General features: G+C 42.0%; 1 protein-coding gene across 1 annotated transcript in view; it reads left to right on the top strand.

Moving 5' to 3' along the window:
- The window catches only part of TXNRD1 (thioredoxin reductase 1), an 89,994-nt gene that overhangs the window by 45,734 nt on the left and 24,219 nt on the right, over nt 1-20,041 (top strand). Inside the window, exons 7-11 of the mRNA XM_060776901.2 lie at nt 10,449-10,521; nt 10,924-11,043; nt 11,718-11,863; nt 16,618-16,733; nt 18,292-18,517. Coding sequence (XP_060632884.2) covers nt 10,449-10,521; nt 10,924-11,043; nt 11,718-11,863; nt 16,618-16,733; nt 18,292-18,517 — 681 coding nt within the window. The remainder of the gene's footprint in view (nt 1-10,448; nt 10,522-10,923; nt 11,044-11,717; nt 11,864-16,617; nt 16,734-18,291; nt 18,518-20,041) is intronic.

Genomic DNA, 20,041 nt, shown 5'->3' with positions numbered 1-20,041 from the left:
CTATAAAGAGAGGAAGAGAACATATCTTTCAGGCAGTCTTTTCTGAAACACATTTGTGAGTTGGACTATTTCCCTAAGCTTTTGGCATAGGGAATTTGATTGGTTTCACATGATTTGGATTGTAGCTCCCACTTATCCAGCTGGCTTGACCAATGGCAGTTGTAGTTGAAAACATCAGGAAAACCCTGTGTTACTGACCCTCTCTGTGCGAGAGATTTTTCCAGGAGCATCAACATGAAGTTAGCTATCCCAGTGTTGTGTTGTCGAAGGCTTTCATGGCCAGAATCACTGGCCATGTTTTCTGGGCTGTATGGCCATGTTCCACAAACATTCTCTCCTGATGTTTCACCCACATCTCTGGCAAGCATCCTCGGAGGTTATGAGGTCTGTTGGAAAGTATTGTTTATACCCAGGATGTGAATCCAGGTGGCCCTTCAGTTTAAGCGTTGGACTACAACTCAGGATGGAGCGTTGGACTACAACTCAGGATGGAGCCCTTGGTGGCACAGTGGGTTAAACCTCTGAGCTGCTGAACTTTGCTGATCAAAAGGTTGCAGGTTTGAATCTGGGAAGTGGCGTTAGCTCTTGCTGTTGGCCTCAGCTCCTGCCAACCTAGTAGTTCAAAAACATGCAAATGTGAGTAGATCAATAGGTAATGCTGGCCACATGACCTTGGAGATGCCTACGAAGAACACCGGCTCTTTGGCTTAGAAATGGAGATGAGCACAACGCCCAGAGTCAGACACAACTGGACTTAATGTCAGGGAGAAGCCTACAACTCTGGAGAACTAGGCTTGAATCTCTGCTTTGCCATGAAAACCCACTGGTTGACTTCGGGCAAGTCATACACTCTTAAGCTTCAGAAAAATTATGTAATAGGGTCAACTTAAATTGGAAATGACTTGAAGGTACACAACAACAATTTCAGATTTTGTGGAATTTCAGTTCCTGGCATTGCTTATGGTGTCTAGGAGTTCTAGAAGTTACAATCCAGTGAGCTCTAGGGGACCCCAAATGAGTTGCCAGAGTTTTACAGAAGTCTATCCTACTCTTATCTAGGGAGAAAATGGGTTAGATTTAGGGCCACTTCAGTGTAAAACACATGCTCATTTGTGTCTGTGCCATTTTATACATTTGAAAATTAAACCGAGGAGCCAAGGGAAATGGCACTTGCCCTTAGCTGTAAGGGTACTTCATAAAGATTTTATTATATTCCTGCTAATACCCCAGGGTAATTTTGGTACTAATTATTTCACTTCTTCATGGCTTCTGCTGTGATTTAATTGGTGGTTCCCACAGTCTGTGTTTCATTATGATGGTAAGATATGTAGTTGCTTTTTAGTAGAGGCTTGCTGCTTCTTCAGATGATATGCCAGTGGTAAGGTATGAAACCAGCATATTAGGCACATAGAGAATGAAGATCTCAATTCCTGCATTATTTGAGATGTGCAAACTCTTTGTAATTTATATTTTAATGATCTCTGGCAAATTAGATATGAGCTAAGCATGGGACATAGTTGATCATGAATGCAGACAGTACATAACTATCACAGGTAAGTAATCAAGTGTAAAACTTGAGGGATTGCTTTTATTATCTAGAATTCTCTGGCCATAATGGTGGATGATGGTTTCCTTATAGTTAGTTCTTTCTTGCAATAGCTAAGAAATTCATGCCCCCCCCCCCCCGGTGGCGCAGCATGTTAAACTGCTGAGCTGCTGAACTTGCTGACCAAAAGGCTGGCAGTTCGAATCGGGGGAGTGGGGTGAGCTCCTGCTGTTAGCCCCAGCTTCTGCCAACATAGCAGTTCGAAAACAAGCAAATGTGAGTAGATCAATAGGTACTGCCTTAGAATCATAGAATCATAGAATCAAAGAGTTGGAAGAGACCTCATGGGCCATCCAGTCCAACCCCCTGCCAAGAAGCAGGAATATTGCATTCAAATCACCCCTGACAGATGGCCATCCAGCCTCTGCTTAAAAGCTTTCAAAGAAGGAGCCTCCACCACACTCCGGGGCAGAGAGTTCCACTGCTGAACGGCTCTCACAGTCAGGAAGTTCTTCCTAATGTTCAGATGGAATCTCCTCTCTTGTAGTTTGAAGCCATTGTTCCGCGTCCTAGTCTCCAAGGAAGCAGAAAACAAGCTTGTTCCCTCCTCCCTGTGGCTTCCTCTCACATATTTATACATGGCTATCATATCTCCTCTCAGCCTTCTCTTCTTCAGGCTAAACATGCCCAGTTCCCTAAGCCGTTCCTCATAGGGCTTGTTCTCCAGACCCTTGATCATTTTAGTCGCCCTCCTCTGGACACATTCCAGCTTGTCAATATCTCTCTTGAATTGTGGTGCCCAGAATTGGACACAATATTCCAGATGTGGTCTAACCAAAGCAGAATAGAGGGGTAGCATTACTTCCTTAGATCTAGACACTATGCTCCTATTGATGCAGGCCAAAATCCCATTGGCTTTTTTTGCCGCCACATCACATTGTTGGCTCATGTTTAACTTGTTGTCCACGAGGACTCCAAGATCTTTTTCACACGTACTGCTCTCGAGCCAGGCGTCACCCATTCTGTATCTTTGCATTTCATTTTTTCTGCCAAAGTGGAGTATCTTGCATTTGTCACTGTTGAACTTCATTTTGTTAGTTTTGGCCCATCTCTCTAATCTGTCAAGATCGTTTTGAATTCTGCTCCTGTCCTCTGGACTATTGGCTATCCCTCCCAATTTGGTGTCGTCTGCAAACTTGATGATCATGCCTTCTAGCCCTTCATCTAAGTCATTAATAAAGATGTTGAACAGGACCAGGCCCAGGACGGAACCCTGCGGCGGGAGGTCATGCTGGCCACATGACCCTGGAGGTGTCTATGGACAATGCCAGCTCTTCGGCTTAGAAATTAAGATGAACACCACCTCCAGAGTTGGACGTGGCTAGACATAATGTAAGGGGAAACCTTTATCTTACCTTTAAGGATTTCACATTGCAAGTATAATTTTGTAATGTAATTCATCCGGGAACCTTTAGAGCTACAAAGGAGTGTGTGTGGCCTCGTTACTTAGATGTGTGTGTGTTTTTATCACATACCAATGGCATGGTAAATTTTGTTATTCCCTTAAAGTGGTGTCCCCTAGATTCTCGCTTTCCAGGTGTTTTGGACTTAAGGCCCCAAAATCCCTAGTCATTGGCTAAGGCAGATGAGGCTTCTGGGAGTTTAAGTCCAAAATACCTGGAAGACTAGAGTTTGGGAATCACTGCTTTAAAGTAATTGCTAACTTTGGAATAATGGCAAAATAAAAAAATTCTGTAGTAAACAGTATTAAATCAACAAAAATCATTTTTGCCTTGGAACAGTACTTGTAGCTTATTTGAAAAATAACTTATCAGGCTCTTACCTTCATTCCTCCCATTCCCACCCCAACATTTGAAAGTCCCTAAACTTCACGCTTTTAAAAGGATTTAAGCATGCAGCATCTGTGTTAGAGTAAAATATGCAAAGCAATTTTATCAGTTATGCTTGGGCTCAATAGACTTATGCTGTTGTTGGCTAACTCACAAGAGAAATAAATTGTCACTATTTAGGTATTTATATATACTCGGCTTTTCCTTTGCCAATTCATTAGTAGCTGGGAATGGGTTACACACCCATTATAATTGGATTTTTAATTCGTTGGCACTTGTATTTGTGTTCTTCATGGTGACGTGACATACCTGTCTCGTGTTATTGGGCCTCATGGTTTAACTTTGTAATGATATTCTCCCCACGTTTGCTGCTGCTTATGACTTTCTGGGTGTGAGGATCTATAAACACATTAATTTATAACAGTTAATTCATGATGAATAGGTTCTGGTCCTCAGAATCTTATGCCACAATCTTGCATTAGTGTCTGCCCCCAGATTGTTGCGGTGTGCTGCAACCATTATTACTGTTCTTTCAACTAGACCTTGTGAAAGTCTCCATTCTCACTTCAGTATCATTCTCGTCCTGTGACTGTGGCAGCCACAATTGGGAGGTGAGCAAGGCTGCAGGGTGTTGGACACTTGATATTGAGAGGGCATTCTGGTGCCATCTTAATGTCTTGATTGCTCTTTTGGAGGCCACAGTGGAGAACTAAAATTGAAAGTCGCTAATTATATTCTGTTGTTTATCATGGCAATCCCAATGTTGGTATTAGTGGTGGGCTCTAATCTGCACTGATGGCCCAACTATTGCCTCTGCGCATGGCACACATTAAGGGTATGACTTGGAAAGGTGGCATATTTTACATGACTGATATCCTCAGTTTTAGTTACATCAGTGGTTCTCAACCTTTGGGTCCCCAGGTGTTTTGGCCTATAACTCCCAGAAATCACAGCCAGTTTACCAGCTGTTAGGAGTTCTGGGAGTTGAAGGCCAAAACATCTGGGGACCCACAGGTTGAGAACTACTGGGTTAGATGCTTAAGGGGCAAACCAGGCATCCTATTATTAACACCTGGGATATGTATGTCTGCTTAACCTGCCTGTATTTCCTCACACAAGCTATGTAGTCTTGATTAGGGACGTAGTTCCAATCTAGACCAAGGATCACATTAGATTTCTGACCAACCTTCCCTCAACCATCTCTGTGATTCCTGTTTGCTTCTGGTGGTACCTGTTCTAAAATACAGAACAAATAAGAATTAGGGTGGTGATGGTTTTTGTGCAGCTGCCTTTTCTCCAAAAGAAGTGGTGCATTTAAGTTGCTGTTGTGTGCCTTTTAAGTGGTTTTTAATCCACAAAAAATCTTGTTCCTTTCAAGTATTTTTAGTACATCTTACATTTCTGTTTTATTGCATCCTGCTATTTTTTTAATGTTGCAAACTGTTGTTGTGTTCCTTCATCTCATTTCCGAGTTATAGCGATCCTAAAGCAGAACCTGCCATGAGATTTTCTTGGCGACTTGAGAAACTGAAAGTCACTTTTGGTGTGAGAGAATTGGCCATCTGCAAGGATGTTGCCCAGGAGATGTCCAGATGTTTTAACATCCTGTGGGAGGCTTCCCTCATTTCCCCACATGAACCCGCTAAATTCTCACATGAACCCACTAAATTCATGCTACACTGGAAATACCAGTGCAGGTGTTGCAGTTTAAGCATGGCGACTCTGGAACCTAGAATTCGAATATCCACTCAGTCATGATTCTTTCGGCAACTCACTGGAGCCTCCGGTGGCACAATGGGTTAAACGCTTGTGCCTGCAGGACTGCTGACCGAAAGGTCAGCAGTTCGAATCCGGTGAGTAGGATGAGCTCCCTCTATTAGCTCCAGCTCCTCATGCGGAGACATGAGAGAAGCCTCCCACAAGGATGGTAAAACATCAAACATCCGGGCGTCCCTTGGGCAACATCCTTGCAGACGGCCAATTCTCTCACACCAGAAGTGACTTGCACTTTCTCGTCACTCCTGACATGAAAAAAAATGTGTAGCTTATTTCTCTGATTTGAAAGATGACCAATTGCAATGTATAAGCTTATCATTTCATATAGTCTATTATTAATAATTATTTGTCTTCCAGTGCTTAAATACAGGTCATGACTTGGAGACTAAGACTGGGTTCATGTGCCCATGCCACTTAAAAGTTGCATCACTTCAGGACTCGGGGGGGGGGGGGGGGACTAAAACAATGAGTTGTTGTGGAATATAATACCATGTGATCCAAAGTCTTTAAGGACCATTCATGTAATTAATGCTACCTATCATTTGACGAAGTTGTGGTTAATTCAGGCAGCCAGATTATCCTCTGGCATTTAATTAAGTTCATGTTGTTACAGTTTATTTCCCCCAGCCCCCAGCATTCAGCTAAATGTTGCGTTTGCTTCACGATTAAAGTAATTGCCATGAAAATCCAATCTTGTGTTTTCATCAAAAGAGAAAATGAAACAGGGAATTGAATGAAATTTCTCTGAGAGGTTTCCTCACCTCATCCCTTTCTCTCACATGCTATAGGCAAAACCAAAATAACAAATCCATCTTGACAATATGTTTTCCCAATAATTGACTGTCATGCCGATTAGTAATTTGCTCGGGGGAAGAATTGCCCCTTGTGATGTGTGGTTACTTATGCACAAATAAAATCCCACTGTTTTCAAAATCAGCATCAGTTCCATGGGTGTTTAGGATAATATCAGGTATAATGACTGTAATTATGGGGAATTACATGTGTTATAATGCAGCCTGTATATTATTGTAGAGACACTTATGTTTCCATTTTGACTGGTCTTCCCACACATTCAGTATTTAGTCAGTTGCTGGTGGTTCAGTGTAAAACTGGCTTAATCTTGGATTGGTACACAAGTTAAATAGGATAATGCTGATATCAGTTTTGATAAGCTGGACCAAGATGTACACCTGATCTTCTAGACCAGTGTTTCTCAACCTGTTTTTGATCATGGACCATTTGACCAGGGACCACTCTCCAATATTAGTAGCAAAAGGGTTACAAATCAGTTTTTGGGTCCACTTTAGATTTGGTTTGGTTATTTGGGGCACTGATTTTAAAAATTGCATTGGATACAGGCATGTAACCCCCCAAAATTCTCAGGGTGGTCTGTGAGAAGGCCTTACTGGTACATTATTTAAACTGTTATGTTTATTCATATCATGCTTTGATCACCATGCTCAATATATCCCATATGCATGAGGGTATTGGGATAACAATACTAAAGGTTTGCTAGGGTAGATCCTCACCCCCCCCCCCGAATCAAACTCAGCCCCCCCGAATCAAAATCCTGGATACGGGCCTGATTGGATGAACCACATCAGCTCAAGTTTCTGATACAGAACATATGCCATCCAGTAGTCACCATCTGCTTGCCCACAGAAAACCATATTTCTTAATAACCTAGAGCTGATGTGGGAGTAGTAATCTTTTGTGGGTAGTCAGCCTCTCCCCTCTGACATCCCCATTGCCTCAGCACTATAAGAGGGTTTTGAGAGATCAGTCGTTCTCATTGCCATGTGGTTTTAAGGCAATGGTGAGGCCACTGACCATATTTTCGTTCTTGTGGACCACTGGTGGTCCACGGAGCACAGGTTGGGAACCACTGTTCTAGACAGAGAGAGGCAGCATGGTGTTCAGGCTTGAATGTTGTGCTTGGATTGGAGCAGACCAGGGTTCAAATGTCTGCTTGATCATGGAAACTGACCAGGTGACTTTGGACAAGTTCCACTATCTAATTTTGCAGAGGAAGGCAATGGTAAATCCCCCTTGAAGTAGTCTCGTCAAGAAAACCCCATGATTACTGTGATATATATTGTTGTTTTAATTGTTTAACTGTTTAACTGCTGTTTTTATATGTTTATAGTATTATTATGTAGGCATCGAATTGTGCCATTTTGTAAGCCGCCCTGAGTCCCCCCTCGGGGGTTGAGAAGGGCGGGGTAGAAGTATACGAAATAAATAAATAGAATCATAGAATCATAGAATCAAAGAGTTGGAAGAGACCTCATGGGCCATCCAGTCCAACCCCCTGCCAAGAAGCAGGAATATTGCTTTCAAATCACCCCTGACAAATGGCCATCCAGCCTCTGCTTAAAAGCTTCCAAAGAAGGAGCCTCCACCACACTCCGGGGCAGAGAGTTCCACTGCTGAACGGCTCTCACAGTCAGGAAGTTCTTCCTAATGTTCAGATGGAATCTCCTCTCTTGTAGTTTGAAGCCATTGTTCCGCGTCCTAGTCTCCAAGGAAGCAGAAAACAAGCTTGCTCCCTCCTCCCTGTGGCTTCCTCTCACATATTTATACATGGCTATCATATCTCCTCTTAGCCTTCTCTTCTTCAGGCTAAACATGCCCAGTTCCCTAAGCCGCTCCTCATAGGGCTTGTTCTCCAGACCCTTGATCATTTTAGTCGCCCTCCTCTGGACACATTCCAGCTTGTCAATATCTCTCTTGAATTGTGATGCCCAGAATTGGACACAATATTCCAGATGTGGTCTAACCAAAGCAGAATAGAGGGGTAGCATTACTTCCTTAGATCTAGACACTATGCTCCTATTGATGCAGGCCAAAATCCCATTGGCTTTTTTTGCCGCCACATCACATTGTTGGCTCATGTTTAACTTGTTGTCCACGAGGACTCCAAGATCTTTTTCACACGTACTGCTCTCGAGCCAGGCGTCCCCATTCTATAGCTTTGCATTTCATTTTTTCTGCCAAAGTGGAGTATCTTGCATTTGTCACTGTTGAACTTCATTTTGTTAGTTTTGGCCCATCTCTCTAATCTGTCAATATCGTTTTGAATAATGATTAGTTTACTTTACAGCAGTGGTTCCCAACCTTGGGTCCTCCAGGTGTTTTGGACTTAAACTCCGAGATTTCCTTGCTAATTTACCAGTTGGGAATTGTGGAACTGAAGTCCAAAAGCACCTGGAGGACCAAAGGTTGGGAAGCACTGCTTTACAGTCACCAAACATCTAAATTTCAATTCTTATAACATAGTTGGAAATGATGGATTGTGTAATATGCGATTTAAAGTTCAAAAAGTTGAGAGAAAGTTCAGCTTGTTAGTATGAATAAGAAGTAAGAAGTGCTATTTTCTTATTTGGAAATGGCTCTGAACTCTTACCAGGTTGTTGCCACAGCCTTTTGGGATGCAATTGGTTGCTATTGTTCTGTTTGCTGCATAACAATGGGCTATTGCCTAATTTCTTTAATGACTGGATCATTGTGTTACTTCAGGGTTGGTGTGGGTGCTGCTGCTATCCATTTTACTCCTCTTCCTCATTCGTGTAAACTGAGCATTAACAGTGGGCAAGCTGCTAATTTAGACTCCTGGCCACAACCTTTGACGTCAACAAGAGGAGCTCAACTTCTAGTTCCTAGGAACAGCAGCAACAGTGCATGATGTAACTTCTTAAAGATGGCCAAATTTGTGATGAAATAAAGTTTTGTCAGGTACACAATTGGTTAACCTCAAATTTGCAGATTTATTTACCACCTATGACACAAGGTATACCAATTTGTGGTGAATTTGCCGATTTGATGTTGATACATAAGGTATCTGTTGAACTGGACAGCTACTGTGAAAGCTTATGTATTAATGATTGCTGAGAGCCCAGGGCAAAGTGCCTGAACGCCTTCCGACCTTAAATCTAGCAATTAGACATTATAATCACTTTGAGCCGAGGAGATACAACACTTACTTTGTAATGTATTATTTCCTCACTGTCTAGGGCCACAGAGGTCTCCACCCTAGGAGTTCTCCCATTTCTACTCCACCATGTCTGTAATGAATATGTTAGCCCTTGAAGTGACACAAGGTTCTTATTATTTTGGTCAACAGAGTAACACAACCATTCCCTTAGAAATAGTTTCTGATTAGGACTGTGGATCTTCATTTCTTCAGTGGTACAGCCATAAACCACTGACCCTAGGGTTGTATGCACTCTCAGCCCAGTTTCAAAACCTTCTGCTTCAATGACATTAGACCTATGGCAAGAGCAGTTTGTGACATCCCTAGAACCCATTGCACCAGAATGTGAACTTTGATTTTTAAATAAAGTGTTTCCTTTTCTGCTTTAGGAGGTGGAATGGTGACTTTATTGTGTGTGTTTTTGTGCTCCTTCAAGTTGTCTATTAGTTTGATGCCAGCCCATGAATTTCATAAGGTTGTTTTAGGCAAAGAATACTTGGACATGATTTTTGTAGTTCCTTCCTTGGAAACATAGCCTACACCACCTGCTATCCATTGGCAGTCTGCCATCCAAGTACTAGCTTGCCCTTGGGGGAAAAAATCCCTGTGAGGAGGAGAAAAACACTACAACAGCCCAGTGATGACTGGGTTGGCTCAGTGGTCATGGAGTACTGACTGACTATGGAAGAGAATTGAAAGCCAATGGGAAAGAGAAATAGGAGTTAACTGGCACTAGTGAGAACGACTAGTGCCAGCCCAGTCCCTGGACACTATTAGCCTCGTACCCCCATCTTCTATCCCGGACAGTCCCCTAGTAGGCCTTGGAATTGAGCAGCCACAGGCCTCACTATTACTATGGTTGGGACTGGAAGTACCTTACCCATTCTTCCCATGTCCTGTTTTTGCAGTAGTCTTGATCCAGTCCTTTTAATTTACTTAGGCCCATTTTTGAAATTCTTGCCCTAACAGTAATTTTTGCATGAAGAATTGGGTGGAATGATTTTTAATGTATTTGTGTTGTTTTGGGAAATCTATGCTTATGTTTTGCGTACTCTGTATGTTGAGTGTTTTGCTATTTGAAAACCACCCTGAGTCCCCTAGGGGAGATAGAGAGGTATGTAAATAAAGATTATTATTATTATTATTATTATTATTATTATTATTATTATTAGGGCATACCTGGGTGATAGCACGTTTTCTTGCAGGTTCCACAGTACCTATAATGCAAAATTTTGCATATTTGCAATTCATACTGTTGGTGTAATTTCTATCTTTCAAAAGTTTGTTTTTCTTTCATATCCAGGAAGCTGCCAAACTTGGCAAGAAGGTCATGGTTCTAGATTTTGTGGTCCCCACTCCCATGGGAACAACATGGGGTAAGTAACTGCTTATCAATTTCTGTTGTTTTGAAAGCTGCCTTCTTTTTATGTTTGGGATTTCTTTCAGTTGATGTGCCTTGTGTTGCTTAGTTTTTTGAAATGTAATGTTGAGTTGTAATTCCAAGCAACTTCAGTGATTCATAAATCAATAAATAAGGTTGGTGGGAGTTGCAGTTGAACAACATTTGGAGTCCCACAGGTTACCTACTCTTGACTTAAAGGCAATTGTGTTTTCCCTCCTTCAGGAGGAGGTGGAGACAGCACTTTTGTAAAGTATTTCCACAGAGAAGACTGACAGCTACTAAAGATGAACAAATCAGAGTTTCTAGTGATTGTGCCCTTGTTTGTTGTGATTTCCAGTTCCCATATGAAACGGAATATGTCTCTTTCCATTTGCAGGACTTGGAGGAACTTGTGTGAATGTAGGCTGCATACCTAAAAAGCTCATGCACCAGACAGCTTTGCTTGGGCAAGCCATACGAGATGCTCCTAAATTTGGGTGGAAGTTGGATGACAAGGGTAAGAATATAGAATGCATTTATCTTGTATATTCTTGTTTAGAGCACTAAACTAGAGAAAGAGGAAGTAAAGAAGCAAGGAGATATTGTGGGGTTCAAATAAGCTGCCTTGAGTCCCCTTCAGGGTAGAGAAAGGTGGGGTATAAACAGGGTCAATCAATCAATCAATCAATCAATCAATATTTCAAGGCTTCTTTGTTTAAAGTGCAAAAATATGTATGCTACAAGAAATTGTTATAGTTACATTTAAAATGTCTTGTAATAAGCAGCAATAGGGATACTGACAGTACAAACAAGAGTGCCTAGAAGGCATAGTGAAGCATAGTCAATCATAACAAAGAGATTGGCACAAACCTATAATGAAATCAAAGCAAATACGAATTTTACATATGTAAGACCTTCTCTTTTTAAAAAAAATGGCTTGGGTGATTTCAAAACATGCTGACGCAGCAACATACAAAGTATTTTGCACCTTGTTCTTCCGCCTCATTATCCTCACGTTGTGTCAGCAAAACTCCACAAACTGGGCAATTTTAATTTAATTTTCAAGAAGGGGAGGGGCATAGCCATGAGGCATGTGTGGGTCTGTTATTAGGCAACTGTTAATGGAAACTGAATTCCTTGGGAAACTCAAGACGTAAATGAAAACTAAGTTGTCTTTCTTTTAATGTTCAGCCATAAAGCACAGTTGGGATACCATGACGGAAGCGATTCAGAATTACATCGGCTCTTTGAATTGGGGATATAGGGTAGCTCTCCGGGAGAATAACGTCACATATGAAAATGCTTATGGAGAATTTGTTGGTCCACACAGAATAAAGGTACTGAATCTCTTCTCTTTTCCATCTTTTGCATCACAATTCTTGCACTTCTTTTCCTGGGAGGTTGTTGACCTATTGGTATGAAATTAGAAGATTATGGCAGCCAGACCCCAGCAAGGCATTCTAGATCAGGAATAGGATCATCTGACCCACCAAATATTTGTGGAATGCCAGGCAGATGGGAGTTGCAGTCCAAAAGCATCTGGAAGGCCACAAGTTGCCTCACCTTGAGTTTGCCAGGATATTTATTAGGAGAACCAAGGCTTGACAACTATGGATAGCATTCAGGGGCGGCCCTAGGTAATTTTCAATGGTAAGCAAACATTATTTTGGCGCCCCCCCCCCCCCCAAAAAAAACCCCAATCACTGAAAAATAAAAGGTAGAAGGTAGAGGTGAATAAAGTGTTACCTTACAAACCAGAAGTTTACTTACAACATTATGTTCATGTAGTTACATTACATAGAATTAAAAAATGCAAATATTTTATTAAACTTGGCAACAATTTTAAGTTTTTGTTGTTATTTTGGTCTACAAGTACTACACAAAGGTTTCACAGAAAATACAAGATCTTTGCATCACGACAATTCTGCTGAGACAATTGAAGACAGAACAGCCCTTAATACATACATACATATACATACACATACATACAAACATACATGCACACAGACACACACACATACATATATTATTTTATTTGGAATTGCAAATGGCAATGCATTCCATCACACACACACTTAAATAAATATTGTGTGTTTAGGGAACTAACGGCTTCTTTTCTGCAAGGACTTCTTCTGGAATGCATGGCAATTCCAAAGAAAATAAAATATTTTGGACCATGACAAGTAAGTCCACTGTGACGACTAACGACAGAATAACCTTATCTATATAAATAAAAATATAATGTTCGTTTGTGGGATTAACATAACTCCAAAGCCCCTGGACGAATTAGCATCAAATCTGGCAGCAAAACACATACTAATCCAATCTATGTCTGTCAAACAAAAAAAATCTTTAAAAATGAAGGGGAAATAACTTTTAACCCCCCCCCCCCCCGCAAATACCTTACAGAGCATGCACAAAAGGCCCCTCCCCAACGCAGCAGAAGACTGATGCACCAACCATTGTGAGGGAAGAGAAGCCTAGCCATGGAATCCCTTTCCAAGCAGGAAGGCAGGGTCCACTTTCTTTTGGGGAGGAGAGGGATTGAGGAAAGGAAAGAGGGAAGGAAGGAGAGATGGAGAGTGTGGAGTCTTGGCAAGGCAAGCCCTGGCAGCAGCTGGAGCCAAGTGGCCCCCAGGCAACCCTCCTCCCAAAACCAGATGGGAGGGATGGGAGAGGAAAGTAATGGAAAAGAAAGGGAAGGAACAAGGAAAGAAAGGAGGAACTGGTGAAGGGATAAAGAATCAGAGAGCCCTAGAGTTGGGAGAGACCTGGTGGGCCATCCAGACCAACCCCATTCTGTCAAGAAGCAGGAAAATCACAAAGCACCCCAGAGAGATGGCCACCCAGTCTGTTTCAAAAAGGTTTTTTTTTAAGTGTTTCGGTCAGCATGACTATCACTGAAAAGCCTTGCAGCGTCAAACCCTGGCTGCTTCTCATTACTTTATTTTCCATACCACCACACTACCCCAGAGTACTGCTATTATTATTATTATTATTATTATTATTGAGAGTCTAAATGGCCCTCTATCAGGAGTGTTTTGATTGTGCTTTTCCCTTATGCCAGGAGGTTGGACAGGATGGACCTTGGAGGTCTCCCTACTCTATTATTCTATTACTATTATTAATAATAGTATTATTATTAAGCAGAGTCTCTATGGCCATCTGTTAGGAGTGCTTGGATTGTGTTTTTCCCTTATGGCAGAAAGAGGTTGAACTGGATGGCCCTTGGAGGTCTCTTGCAACACTTTTTTTTTTTGTCGTGTCAGGAGCAACTTGAGAAACTGCAAGTCACTTCTGGTGTGAGAGAATTGGCCGTCTGCAAGGATGTTGCCCAGTGGACACCCGGATGAATTGATATTTTTATCATCCTTGTGGGAGGCTTCTCTCATGTCCCCACATGAGGAGCTGGAGCTGATAGAGGGAGCTCATCTGCCTCTCCTATTACTGTAGGATCCTATTACTGTGAATTCCTCCCAAAACCCTCCAGTGTTTTCTGCTGGTCATGGAGGTTCTGTTTGCCAAGTTTGGTTCAGATCTGTCATTCATGTCTTAGTGGTCTGTGGAAGTCTGAGCTGAATTAGTTGAAGGTACTCCAAATCCCATCAGCTTCATTAGCATTCAATGGCCTTGCAGACAAGAGTCAATGAAGACCAGCTAATACCTCTCAACAAATCATTCCCCCGGGCAGGAAGCAGCCAGGCTTTGAAGCTGCAAGGTTATTTGCTGCATCAGAAGCAAACCAAGGGTAAATTTGTAATGTATATAGAAAACACAAACTTTAAAAACTTGATATTCAGCTGCAAGGTCATTCAGTGCTAATCAAGGTGGCCAATGGCAACATTCACACTTGCCTCAAGCAGGCAAGAGCTCTTCTTCTCACCCTGGACATAATTCCACAAGGATATATATATATATATATATATATATATATATATATATAAAAACCCCACTTGCCTAGTTTCCAACAGACGTCCCAACCTCTGAGGATGCCTGCCATTTATAATAGATAACTATCTAATAAATATAAATAATTCATGATCAAAATAATAACATAATAAATAATAATTGTAAATATAATAATAAAGATAATAAAATTAATAATAGTAATAATTCAAAATCTGAGAATGTAATGGGGACGAGGCAGTTTCCAACAGACCACCCAACCTCTGTGGATGCCTGCCATTGATGTGGGCAAAACATCAGAATGCTGCTAGGATATGGCCAGGCAGCCCGGAAATCTCAAAGCAACCCAATAATTATAAAACTACTAATAATTTATAATATGATAGATAATAACCTAATAAATATAAATAATTTATAATGAAAATAATAACCTAATAAACAGTAATAATTAGTGAATATAAATATAATAATAAATATAATAAATTATAATAAATAAATAAATAATTTGTGATCAAAATAATAATGGAATAAATAGTAATAATTGATCAAGACAGTTTTACACAGTGTATTCTAATATTGAGACAAATGTTTTGATTTCATGTCCCGGTATTGAAAGTTTGCCGTATATATGCTGTGCTCCGCCTTGAGTCCCCTGAGTCAGGTTGAGAAGGGCGGAATATAAATATGTCAAAATAAATAAATAAATAAATGGTAAATATATTAACAAATATAATATAATAATAATATATATAATTATAATAATAAATCCAAAGCCAAGAATTCAATGGAGGCGAGGGAGCAGCAGCCTTAGTTCTTCCTTGGCTGGCTTCCAATTGAGGCCTAATCATAATACATAATATAATATAAATAGCTTATATTAATTATAAATAATTTCCCAATCAGGTCTAATAATAAATATATTAATATAAATAATTTCTCAATTAGGCCAGGCAGGAAGATAGAATTACTATTACATTAGTATGCATTATTATTATTATTATTGTTGTTGTTGTTATAAGACTCAGGCAGTTGGAAGGGAACCCCAAAGGTCATCTAATCCATGAACAAACATTTTCTCATGATTCTGAAATCCATCAACCATGAAACTGAATTAAACTTGGCATACAGGACGCCCATGATCAAGAAAAAAATGTTGGGAAGGTTTGGGGAAAATAGACCTTGACATTTGGGTGTTGCTGGGCTGTATAATTCCTCCACCATTAAAAATAATTCCAAACTGCAACAATCACTGAATTGAACTAAACTTGGCATATAGAACTTACATGCCAAGTGTGAGAGCCAGGCGACCCAAACACTGACACAGGCCTGGGCCCTGCAGGGAGCCTGCTTCTCGGCTCGCGCCATCCCCAAGCGCAGCGGACGGCGAGATCCACGTGACCCAGGCTCCCAGGCAGTTCCTGGCCATGCAAGGAGCCCGTCGCCTCGGCTCGCGCCATCCCCAAGCGCAGCGGGCGGCAAGAGCCTGGCAACCCAGGGCGAGAGAGGAGGCGGCGACAGAGGAGGAGGGAGGCCCAACCCAGGCTTTTCTGCAGCCTTGCTCTCCTTCTCCCTTGTCCCATGTGCAGCCCTGCGTTCGCCTTCCTCGGTGGCAGAGGCAAAAAAGGTGCACGAGGGAGCAGAGAAAGATGAGCGCCTTTCCCTCCTCCCATGCCCCGTGCGCGCCTTTACCGTCGCACGGGGCATGGGAGGAGGGAAAGGTGCGCACCTTTCTTACTCCCTCGCATGCCTTTCCTGCCTCTCTGCCGCCGAGGAGGGTGCGCGCAGGGCGAGAGAGGAAGGGTAGAGGCGCGAGCCTTTCCCTTTCCCCTCGCCCCATGTGCGGCTTTTATGCCTCCTCCTGTCGCTGCTTCCGCCACAGCGGCTGCGTATGGGACGACGGAGGCCCAATTGGAGGGGCATCTACCCAGGGGCCTCAAGACTAAATGCGCCCCTGGGCAAAACAAACTGTTCCGCAAAGGCTTACCTGGCGTAACGCATAAACCGCCCCTGATAGCATTTCATGGTCCCTTATCCATGACAATTTAGAATACAAAACACGTTGTGTCTTTTAGCAGCCACAGGTTCATTTGCAAACAAATGATAAACAGAAAGAGTTGTAAAGGCTATACAGTTTCTGTCCTGTGGTTAAGAAACAAAAGTACTCTTCCTGTCATTTTATTCCTAGGCAACAAATAATAAAGGAATAGAGGCATTTTACACTGCAGAAAAGTTTCTGATTGCTACTGGAGAAAGGCCTCGCTACCTGGACATCCCTGGGGACAAAGAATATTGCATCACTAGGTAAAAAGAAATGCTGTGATGGCTCTGCATGCCTGCTTTTACTCCCAGTGTGTGTCAGAAGTTATAAGTAAAGCAAATGGAGCTACTTGAAATATGATTGTTTTGAAGTGGAACAACCTCAGTTTTTCCTCATTGAGCAGAGAACCTGTTTTCTGAAATTTTATTTTTATGCTGGAATGTGTAGAAAAGGGAATGAAGTCTTCCATCTGCAATGAGTTCTGTTTGGTGCTGTCTGGCAACCTCATGGAATGATAAAATCCCAGGATTGAAAGTGGCCTCATGAATCATTGAGTTCAGCACCCTGCTCAGGGTATGATCTCCATTGAAAGCATTTTCGCCAGGGAGCTATCGATCTCACCTCCCACTAGGCAATTGTTTCCATGGCTGAACTGCTCTTGTTTCAAAAAGTTCTTTCTAATGTTCTGTTGAAATATTCCCTCCTGTAACTTCAAACGGTTAGACCTGGTCTATTCTCTGGAACACCGGAGAACAAACCTACCTTCTTCTCCCAGTGACAGCCTTTGAGGCATTGAAAGAGTACAAGCATGGCTTAGGGAGCAGGGCATGTTTAGCCAGGAGGAGATAAGGCTAAGAGGTGACAAGAGGGTCATCTTTAAAGAACTGAAAGGATGATGTATTGAGAAGGGAGACAGCTTGTTTACTGATGCTCCAGAGACTAAGACAAGAAGCAATGGATTCCAACTACAAAAAGAGAGATTCCACTCAAACATTAGGAAGAACTTACTAATGGTAAGAACTGTTCCATAATGGAATAGTCTGCCTTAGAACATGGTAGAATCTCTTCCTTCTTTTGAGATTTTTTAAAGAGGGGCTGGGTGACCATCTGTTGGAAGTGCTTTGATTTGGGTCTTCCAGTATGGCAGGGGGTTGGATTGGATGTTTCTTGTGATCTCTTCCAATCCTGTCTTAGGATAAGGGATGCTGAGCCTGTACAGTCAACCCTTCATATTTGTTGGGGTTATGGGCACATAATCCCCATGAAAGTGAAAAATAAAGAAATAGCTATTTTTTTAAAACCTGAGAAAGCACTTCTCCAGGAATTTCTAGATTTTCAAGTACAGCTCTGGTCAACTTCTGCTGGAAGTGGACTATAGTCACATTGGAGGACCTACAGATTACCAGAGAAGCCTTATCTCTAGAAATATCTAGGTCTTCCAGCATGACTAGAGGAAGTTGACCAAAGAGTCACACTGGAGGACCTAAAGATTTCTGGAAAGAACATTTTAAATCAAATCTGTAAATTATCACATCCTCAAATGTCAAAACTGCAAGTGTGGAGGGACACCTGTATTCTCTTTGATAATTGATCTTTTTCTCATAGTAGTGTTATATCTTGAAAGCATCTATTTCAGTGGTTCTCAGTCTGTGGGACCCCAGATGTTTTGGCCTTCAACTCCCAGAAATCCTAACAGCTGGTAAACTGGCTGGGGTTTCTGGGAGTTGTAGGCCAAAACACTGGATGAGAATCACTGATCTATTTTCCCTTTTTTCACACTTTGCCTCATATTCTCATTCATATATTTCTTTTCTTTTCCAGCGATGATCTTTTCTCCCTTCCCTATTGCCCAGGGAAGACATTGGTGGTTGGAGCTTCCTATGTGGCTCTTGAATGTGCCGGCTTCCTTGCAGGCCTTGGCTTAGATGTGACGGTCATGGTGCGCTCCATTTTCTTGAGAGGCTTTGATCAGGATATGGCAAACAAAGTAGGAGCCTACATGGAAGAACATGGTATCAAGTTCATTAAAAAATACGTGCCAAAGAAGGTAAGAGTTAGAAATTACCTCTGCTCATTGCATCAGCAAACATATAATTTTAAAAGTAGCTTTAACATAAATATTTTAAAAAGAAAAACAGGTTGTCTTGGGACTTCGGGAAAAATACTGATTTCTCTGTTCCTTTTGCAAAATCACAGTTTCTGGATTGGGTTTATAGAAGTTGTGGTTTAGCACTTCTCAAGAGTGATGAACTAACGTTACGGCAAGCTGGACTATTTGTCCATCTAGTTCTAAAGTGCAGCCTTCCAGTTGTATTTCTCAGCAATCCATCAGTGTAGTCAAAGAAACATAGACTCATAGAGTTGGAAGAGACCTCGTGGGCCGTCCAGTCCAACTCCTTGCTAAGAAGCTAGAAAATTGCATTCAAAGCCCCCCCCCCCCCGATAGATGGCCATCCAGCCTCTGCTCAAAAGCTTCCAAAGAAGGAGCAGAGAGTTCCACTCCTGAACAGCTCTCACAGTTAGGAAGTTCTTCCTCATGTTCAGGTAGAATCTCCTTTCCTGTATTTTGAAGCCATTGTTCCATATCCTAGTCTCCAGGGCAGCAGAAAACAAGCTTGCTTCTTCCTCCCTATGACTTCCCCTCATATATTCATACATGGCCCTCATAATGTTTCCTCTCAGCCTTCTCTTCTGCAGGCTAAACATGCCTAACTCTTAAAGCCACTTCTCATAGGGCTTGTTCTTCAGACCACTGATCCTTTGATTCGCCCTCCTCTGGGACACATTCCAGCTTGTCAACATCTCCCTTCAATTGCAGGGCCCAGAATTGGACACAGCATTCCAGGTGTGCTCTGACCAAGGCAGAATAGAGGGGTAGCATGACTTCCCGGGATCAATGGGGAAGAATACTGTGTCAATGGGGAGAAATACTGCAGATTGCATTTGAAAAGCCATATGGCCTGCTCGCTTCCCAATATTGTCTCTTCTAACCAATGGCAACAGTCCAGGATCTCAAGTCAAGCTTAATAATTTTCAGTAGAAGTGTTAGGTTTCAATCTTGGGACTTGCTTCATGCAAGGTAGGAATTATTGTTGTTGTGAAGCTTGGAGTTGTTTCTATTGTATAATAATCCTCATGAGTTTTTCTGAGTCTAAGAGTATGTGCCCTTCCCAATGTGTTTTCATGGCTGGGCAGGGATTCACACCCTGTTCTCCAGAGTTTATAGTTCAATGCAGGGCCTTAGCCAGAAAAAAATTTCAGGGAGGGTTGAAAATTTCGGGGGGGGGGGGGAGTTTTGAAATTGGGGGGGGGGGGTTAAAATTTCAGGGGGGGGGGAGTTGAAACCTGCCTCTTAGCTCACGCTGAAGCAAAGATTACAGCAGGGGGCAGAGCAGCCTTCAATACTCTGCAGCTCCGCCCCTGTCAACCACCTCCACCAAGTCTGGCCTCCTTAATGAGAGCATTCAACACCCCCCCCCCCCCCAAACTTGGTTGCTTCGCTACATCGGCTATTGCTGCAAGTAATAACAGTGTGAATAAATTGTCAATATTTGCTTGAGATACTGCTTGC

This window comes from Anolis sagrei, chromosome 5 (genome assembly GCF_037176765.1).
Source record: "Anolis sagrei isolate rAnoSag1 chromosome 5, rAnoSag1.mat, whole genome shotgun sequence".
In the NCBI taxonomy this organism is placed as follows: domain Eukaryota; kingdom Metazoa; phylum Chordata; class Lepidosauria; order Squamata; family Dactyloidae; genus Anolis; species Anolis sagrei.
This window is presented reverse-complemented; position numbering and strand designations above follow the sequence as displayed.